This window comes from Eleutherodactylus coqui, chromosome 4 (genome assembly GCF_035609145.1).
Source record: "Eleutherodactylus coqui strain aEleCoq1 chromosome 4, aEleCoq1.hap1, whole genome shotgun sequence".
Lineage (NCBI taxonomy): Eukaryota > Metazoa > Chordata > Amphibia > Anura > Eleutherodactylidae > Eleutherodactylus > Eleutherodactylus coqui.
The window spans coordinates 57,761,000-57,769,887 of record NC_089840.1 but is presented as its reverse complement, the minus strand read 5'-3'; the positions used below and the strand labels follow the sequence as shown (position 1 = coordinate 57,769,887).

At 47.3% G+C, this 8,888-nt stretch overlaps 1 protein-coding gene across 1 annotated transcript; it reads left to right on the top strand.

Annotated features, from left to right (window-relative positions):
- Positions 1 to 2,167: 2,167 nt before the first annotated feature.
- LOC136625365 (polyubiquitin-C-like) lies at positions 2,168 to 5,903 on the top strand. The gene is given in 3 exon segments (XM_066599495.1): positions 2,168 to 2,322; positions 3,281 to 5,645; positions 5,648 to 5,903. Coding segments are annotated over 2 exon segments (2,505 nt in total). The 5' UTR covers positions 2,168 to 2,322; positions 3,281 to 3,286; the 3' UTR covers positions 5,794 to 5,903.
- The last annotated feature ends 2,985 nt before the right edge of the window (positions 5,904 to 8,888 follow it).

The window sequence follows — 8,888 nt, the reverse complement described above, 5'->3', positions numbered from 1 at the left end:
ATGCAAACAGGAAAAACGCCCGTGTGAATGGGAACATAAACTGCCAATGTATACAATCGTACTTCATCCATAGGCGGTCATGGTAAAAAAAAAAACACCGCGTGGAATACTAATTTAGGAGCGACTGCTGTATAGGGGACATGCGGCGCACCACACTTTCCTCTATAGAGGAAAAAATAAACGTAAGCCAACATATACTTGCCTGGCGAGTGACAAGGGGACCTTCTTTCGGCATAATACAGGTCTGTAGGTGTGGATGGTCATGTTCAGAGTATGTATACCCTACACACAGGGTACGGGATAAGGACGGTTTCGTCTGAACATCCGGTCGGAGGTTCTGCCGCAGATCGGGCTCAAAATACGAGAAGAAAAAGTGCTTTTCCTTCCATGAAAAAGCCGGACAGCTGAGGGGAAACCGAACGGACCCCATTTTAGGGCTCCTTCCCATGGACGGATTTCCACCCTAATAGCTCAATGCTTACGGTGCGGAATTCCACCGCTGAATTCCGCACCGTAAAATCATCCGGACTCACCCACGGCATGCTCTATTTGATGCGGGTGTACACGCGGACGGCTTCCATTGCAGTCAATGGAAGCCGTCCGTCACACTATCTTCCACTGTAGCACAGCAGAAGATAGCGTGAAACTGCCTCTCCGCCTACCGCCAGCCGCGTCATATGACGCGGCCGGCATGTCATGTGACGCTGCGGGCGTGTCATATGACGCGGCTGGCGCGTCACGCACTGTATTGCGCATGCGCGCCGAAGCGTCATGCGGGACGTGGGACTCCGGATCCAAGTATTGGGGTTTCTGGGGGGCCCCGTGACGGGCTCCGCCGCGGAATTCCGCGTCGGAGCCCGTCACGGCCGTGTGAAGCCGGCCTTAGGCCTCATGTCCACGGGCACACACAGATCCCATATGGGGATCCTGCATGGAATCCACCCGTGCCCGGCGACCCTGCGTACCTCTCCGTGTCTTCTTTCTTCTGTATTGCGGACGTGTGCAGACATGTCGCCGTTGCAGTACAGATTTTAACTTATTTTTTAAAATCTCCTGCTCTTTTCACCGATTCTGCGGCTTGCGGGTCGGATGGCTTCCACTGACTTCAATGGAAGCCGTCTGTGCGGGAGCCGCAGTATAATGGAACATGCTGCGATTTTCCACCCGCGAGCGGAAATTGCAATTGGTTTCCGCTCATGAGCATGAAGAATCATTTTTCCATAGCGTGCCATGGAGGGTGTTTGCTGCGGAATCCAGAGGCGGACGCGGTGGGGTCTGTCCGGCGCTGTTCGCTTTTGTCCCGAAACAGAGCCGTTCGGCTGCGGAGATTCCCCTTTCCTGCTCTCCGAATGGAGCAGGAAAGTGGAACCACCAACGCAGATATGAAGCCGCCCTACGTATCCTATTGGTGGAGGCCTGACCGCCATAACCCATACCGATCATAGGAACGGGGGTCCTGAGTGTACCGAATGAGCGTAAAGGCGGTCCACATGCCCGCTACCGTTCATTCATTCCATTCGCTCTGCAGTAGATAGTCAAACACCCGTATTTGTCTATTTCTGGCGATCCCATAGAAATAAATGGAACAGTAATGCGAATATGCGACGACCGCTCATTCAGGGGCCCTCTGGATCCCTGTTCTCATGATGCGCGGTGGTCCAAGCCTCAGACCCCACTAATCAGGGGCTTATTTCCTCTTCAGTGGATAATAATCTCTCCTTACTCCTTATTTAATAGCTGAACAGTTCTCATGTATCTCATTTTACACCCTCCGTCCCCATAACATTATCTGCCCTTCACAATATCCACCAGGAAACAGGGAAACAATATCACCAAGCAGGCGGGACGTGTAGAATCTGCCAGGCAGCCCCAGCAACAACATTACGTCACAGCCTACCAATCAGCGACCGCCAAATACACGCCCAAAGCAAAGACCGGCTAGAATCTTCTAGAGGTCTCGGCTCAAGCCTACGCCCCCTCTGCTTTGTATCCCTCCGCGCAGATTTAACGAAAGAAGTAATAAACTGTATATGAACGGTCATTTCTACTACAAAATAGCCTAATCAGTCTCTACGGCATCTAATTCCTTCCAACGAAGAAGAATCTAGTATTTTCGAGCTGTAATTACTACCCCGCCCAAATCCCGGGAGCTATGTTTTCTGTGGCGCATGAGGAAGCGAGTGACGTGGTGGTGATGAGTCAGCGCTGGGCTTATAAATACTAACTTGTGACGCATTCCTGATATATTCAACAGCCGCTGAGAGAAGTAACGGACAGCATAGCTGGGAGAGCAGCTCATTTATCGTCGGAGTCTGATAGGAGGTAAGCCTCGGACGGGTTATTGTCTCTGTTGGTGTTATGTTTGTACCCGAAGCTGTGAGGTAAAAGCGCGGCTGGGAGGTTATAGTAATGTTTATACTATTAGGCGGGAAGGAGGTCTGGGCCGGAAATGAATGTACTAACTGTATGTCTGAGGGGCCACAAGCGTCTGTGAGGGTCTACCTCTGTTTTATGGTGGTTTTTGGTTAGTTTTATTTATTTTTACACTTTAGATTGAAGTATTTTGTGCTGATCTGTATTAGGTCTAACAATGGGATATAGTGTGTATACTGTATGTATAGGGAGACTAAGAAATATAGTGTATACTGTATTAATAGAAGAGACTGTAGGATATAGTGTATGTATATAGGTAGATGGGGATATATAATGTGTATACTGTATGCATAGGGAGACCGTGTGTGTGACTAGGATATAGGGAGATGGGGATATGTGTATGCATAGGTAGACTAGCATATATAGTGTATACTGTATGTGTAGAGGAGACTGTAGGATATACTGTATGTATAGGGAGACTCTGTAGGACCCCCCCCCCCCCCCCCCTATGGCAGCTGATGGCATTGCTATAGTGCTGTGCCAACTTACCGCTCATCCAGCCTGATCCATATGTTACCATACAGCACTTTCTTGTATGCTGGATTGTAACAGTGTTAATTGTGATGTCTACCCGCTCCTGCTGTTTGTTAGATGTAACTACATGACCGCTATATAGCTTTCAGCTACTCTTACTGTTTACTGCTTCTTATCTTGAAGTGTTTTTACACTATGGCAGACTAGATGAGTTTATATAACTTTTTTTTTTTTTTTTGTGGTCACTTTTGTGTTTTACTAGCTTAATCTTGAATGATAGAGGGCAGGCTTTGCTTGAGACGGTCAAATCATTTTATTATTTCTTCATGGAAGTTTCATAGTGGCTCAATATGCTTTCATGTTCCTCTTCTAGGTCAGGATGCAGATCTTTGTGAAAACCCTGACTGGCAAGACAATCACCCTTGAGGTGGAGCCCAGTGATACTATTGAGAATGTGAAAGCTAAAATACAAGACAAAGAGGGTATCCCACCCGACCAGCAGAGATTGATCTTTGCTGGCAAGCAGCTGGAAGACGGTCGCACTCTTTCAGACTACAATATTCAGAAAGAATCCACACTTCATCTTGTGCTCCGTCTGAGAGGTGGCATGCAGATCTTTGTAAAAACCCTCACTGGCAAGACCATTACACTAGAGGTGGAGCCCAGTGACACTATTGAGAACGTGAAGGCCAAGATTCAAGACAAAGAGGGTATCCCACCTGATCAGCAGAGATTGATCTTTGCTGGCAAGCAGCTGGAAGATGGACGTACTCTGTCAGATTACAACATCCAGAAGGAATCCACCCTCCATCTTGTGCTCCGTCTGAGAGGTGGTATGCAGATCTTTGTAAAAACCCTGACTGGCAAGACCATCACTCTTGAAGTAGAACCCAGTGATACTATTGAGAACGTGAAGGCCAAGATTCAAGATAAAGAAGGCATCCCACCCGATCAGCAGAGATTGATCTTTGCTGGCAAGCAGCTGGAAGATGGTCGCACTCTTTCAGACTACAATATCCAGAAGGAATCCACTCTACACCTTGTGCTTCGCTTAAGAGGTGGTATGCAAATCTTCGTGAAAACCCTAACTGGAAAGACAATTACACTTGAGGTGGAGCCCAGTGATACTATTGAGAATGTGAAAGCCAAGATCCAGGACAAAGAGGGTATCCCACCAGATCAGCAGAGATTGATCTTTGCTGGCAAGCAACTTGAAGATGGCCGCACGCTTTCCGACTACAATATCCAAAAAGAATCCACACTTCACCTTGTGCTTCGTCTGAGAGGTGGTATGCAGATTTTCGTAAAAACCCTTACTGGCAAGACCATCACCCTTGAAGTAGAACCCAGCGACACTATTGAGAATGTGAAAGCCAAGATTCAGGACAAAGAGGGTATCCCACCAGATCAGCAGAGATTGATCTTTGCTGGCAAGCAGCTTGAAGATGGCCGTACGCTTTCCGACTACAATATCCAGAAAGAATCCACTCTTCACCTTGTGCTTCGCTTAAGAGGTGGTATGCAAATCTTCGTGAAAACCCTCACTGGCAAGACCATCACTCTTGAAGTAGAACCCAGTGACACTATTGAGAACGTGAAGGCAAAGATCCAAGACAAGGAAGGCATCCCACCAGATCAGCAGAGATTGATCTTTGCTGGTAAGCAGCTAGAAGACGGTCGCACCCTTTCAGATTACAACATCCAGAAAGAATCCACGCTTCACCTTGTGCTTCGTTTGAGAGGTGGCATGCAAATCTTCGTGAAAACCCTCACTGGCAAAACCATTACACTAGAAGTAGAGCCTAGTGATACCATTGAGAATGTAAAGGCCAAGATCCAAGACAAAGAGGGTATTCCACCTGATCAGCAGAGATTGATCTTTGCTGGTAAGCAACTTGAAGATGGCCGCACACTTTCTGACTACAACATCCAGAAAGAATCCACACTCCATCTTGTGCTCCGTCTTAGAGGTGGTATGCAAATTTTTGTGAAAACCTTAACTGGCAAGACAATCACCCTTGAAGTAGAACCCAGTGACACTATCGAAAACGTGAAAGCCAAAATCCAAGACAAAGAAGGCATTCCACCAGATCAGCAGAGATTAATCTTTGCTGGCAAGCAGCTGGAAGATGGCCGCACTCTTTCAGACTACAACATCCAGAAAGAATCCACTCTCCATCTTGTGCTACGTCTAAGAGGGGGTATGCAGATCTTCGTTAAAACCCTGACTGGCAAGACCATAACTCTTGAAGTTGAGCCCAGTGACACTATTGAGAACGTGAAAGCCAAAATCCAGGACAAAGAGGGTATCCCACCTGATCAGCAGAGATTAATCTTTGCTGGCAAGCAATTGGAAGATGGTCGCACTCTTTCAGATTACAATATTCAAAAAGAATCCACTCTTCACCTTGTGCTTCGTCTGAGAGGTGGTATGCAGATATTTGTAAAAACCCTCACTGGCAAGACCATTACATTAGAGGTAGAGCCCAGTGACACTATTGAGAACGTGAAGGCCAAAATCCAAGACAAAGAAGGCATTCCACCAGATCAGCAGAGATTAATCTTTGCTGGCAAGCAGCTGGAAGACGGTCGCACTCTTTCAGACTACAACATCCAGAAAGAATCCACCCTCCATCTTGTGCTCCGTCTAAGAGGTGGTATGCAGATCTTCGTTAAAACCCTGACTGGCAAGACCATCACTCTTGAAGTTGAGCCCAGTGACACTATTGAGAATGTGAAAGCCAAGACAAAGAGGGTATCCCACCAGATCAGCAGAGATTGATCTTTGCCGGCAAACAGCTTGAAGATGGCCGTACTCTCTCAGATTACAACATCCAGAAAGAATCTACCCTTCATCTTGTGCTTCGCCTCAGAGGTGGTTGTTAAACATAAGACTTTCATTCCATGTTGCTATCTCATTGTTGCACTGTTTGGTTTTATGCTACAGTTCCAAACCTGTAGGCCTGATATAGCTTAATAAAGATTGTTGCACAGCAGATGTTTGTCTTGTCAGTGAGTAGCTGCATCAGCATAAAATACAATTAAAGCTGAAGTTACTGTTGCCTAGTTTTAGCCCTATAAGCTAAGCTTGTGGGCTAAAAGTAGGTGACCTGTTGAGCCCCGGGGTTATACTTGCCTCCCCCTGTTCTCCCGATGTCAGCACTAGAAGCTGTGCTCAATGCATACAGCAGTGTTGCTAAGTAGTCCACCCATTATAAAGGGAACAGGCAACCTACTTGGCAGTACTACTCGATGCACTGAACGGCAGCTTCCAGTTCTGACAGTAGGGTAATGACAAAGGTAAGAATTGTGGGAGGGGTTCCAGACAGGGTGGATTTGCCACAGAACTTCCATGTGGACCTAGTGGTATTAAAGAAAATAGAAAAACATCATACAGTGCCTCATTATATTGGGGAGATAAAGCAGGAGCTGGATCCTCTGAAGTTCTGTTGGCAAGCGGCTGCAATCTGCAACAAGGATAAGGTGATGGGAGGACAGACTCACCACTGACTATTTAAAAGGGCATCTAGCTCACAAAGTGCAAGAGAACATGCTGTTGGCTGAATGCATTCAGCATGTTTTCATGCACTTCGAGCTATATGCTCCTTTTAAAAGATTTATAGTGATATGAAGCTGTCCTCCCATCACCTTATCCTTGTTCCATATGGACCCTCAACTTGGAAATCCTGCTGAATTTACAGTAGCAGCAAAGTGGATGGGACTCAAAGGGGTTGTCTCGCGGCGGCAAGTGGGGGTATACACTTCTGTATGGCCATATTAATGCACTTTGTAATATACATCGTGCATTAATTATGAGCCATACAGAAGTTATTCACCTACCTGCTCCGTTGCTAGCGTCCCCGTCGCCATGGATCCGTCTAAATTCGCTGTCTTCTGGCGTTTTTAGACGCGCTTGTGCAGTCCGGTCTTCTGCCTTGTGAATGGGGCTGCTCGTGCCAGAGAGCTGATCCCGCATCGTCATTGTAGCTCCGCCCCGTCACGTGTGCCGATTCCAGCCAATCAGGAGGCTGGAATCGGCAATGGACCGCACAGAGCCCATGGTGCACCATGGGAGAAGACCCGCGGTGCATCGTGGGTGAAGATCCCGGTGGCCATCTTGGAGAAGGAAGAAGTCGCAGAGCGGGGATTCGGTGTTTTTTTTTTTTTTTCTTGTTTTTTTTTTACCCATCCTTTTGGGTTTGTCTCGCGCCGAACGGGGGGGCCTATTGGAAAAAAAACGTTTCGGCGCGAGACAACTCCTTAAGTCTTGTCCACAAGCTGTGGCAATAATCCACACAACCTGTGCAGAAATTGACATGCGGTGCAAAGTTCCACTTTTGTGGCATATCAATCAGTTTCCACTATGAAATTCACTTTCTCAAGAATAAATTCTGCACAAAGCCCGCATCAAAATCGCACCAAATTGTGGGGTTTTGAAGGCAGTCTTTCTGCTGCTGGCCTTGTGTTTTTATGGACTCGGTCAGCTACTTCTAGCGCATAACCTTTGTTTTGGATGGGGCCACACACAAGCGATTTCCTGCAATGCAAGTAAAGTGGCACATGCTATTTTTGTGTTCTTGCATCGCATCTCCAGTTGTCTTCAGCAGGGCTGGTGGCAGCATCGCACCATGGGCTAGTTGCACACAATGTGGTCTCTCGCTGGAAACAATGAGAGAAACAATGTAATCCACAGCAGCGAATCACTAATTCTTTGCAGTAATGAGGCAGCTTTGATAAATGCCTTGCATTCGCAGGGAAATCGCGTGTTGGCGAGTAGTGGGCTGTGACTCATGGCCTGATATCTCACTTTCCCATATGAACTTGGCCTAAATGTCTTCAAACTAAGTTTGTTTAGTGTACAAGCTACCTTAACACATTCTAAGGTGGCAGCTTGTATTTCAGCTTTAGCTGCCAAATATCTGACTGGTATGGGAAACTGCTAATTTTTCTCATGACCACTTAGTTACACCAACACTCAGACCTTTCACCTGCATATGTCGACGCTATAAGCCACTAATAGAAAATGCTGGTGATTCCTTATGAGTTTTAAGATGGCAGCTTCTGGTCACACAGCTCTTGTACTGAGCTTCTAGATATATGACTACTGCAGCTAAAGTAGATTTTCAGTTTCTTGAAGCTGATGTCACTAAAGGTATTTTCAATTACTAAGGCCTCCCTCACACAAGGTGTTTTCCAACGCTGCGTTTACTACAGATTCTGTCTGGTTTCAGCAGCAAACGCAGCCAAGGTTGCTGAAAAGAGAAAAAAAGCACTACTCACCTGGCTGCTGGTCTCTGCCGCTGATTCGGGCTTCCCCTGCACTCAAGTCTATTGCTGTAGGCCAGGTTTGAGAACCCCACCTCCAGCAATAGAGTGCTGTGATTGGTTGTCGGCACACTCTATGCCCAATCACAGCCTTTCATTGACTGTCTCAGCCAATCAATGAAGGGCTGTGATTGGGCATCGAGCCAGCGCCAACAACCAATCACAGCACTTGCTGGAGGCGGGGTTCTCAAACCTGTCCTACGGCAATAGACTTGTGAATGCAGGGGAATCCCGGATCAGCGGCAGAGACCAGCGGCCACGACCCAGACCACAGCGGCTAGGTGAGTATTGCTTTCTTTTATCCCCCCCCTATCTAGCCTAGCTGGGACTGATTTTCAGGGCAGGACTTCTATTGCAAGCCCTACCCCCGAAAATCGGTGAGCGGTTAATTCCACCAAAAACGCAGCACCGAGTGTTGCCGTGTTTTCAGCAGTGCTGAAACCGCTGCCCATTCATTTCAATGGGCGACGCAGGGCTGAAAACACCCCAAAATAGAACATGCATCGCTGTCAAAGTGCAGCGTTTTCAGCCCTGTGTGAGCAGCCCCATTGAAATGTATGGGAGCCTCGTACAGCGTTTAGCGCTGGGCTGAAAAGGCAGCGCTAAACGCTGTATAAAACGCCCTGTGTGAGGGAGGCCTAAAAGACACTAAAACA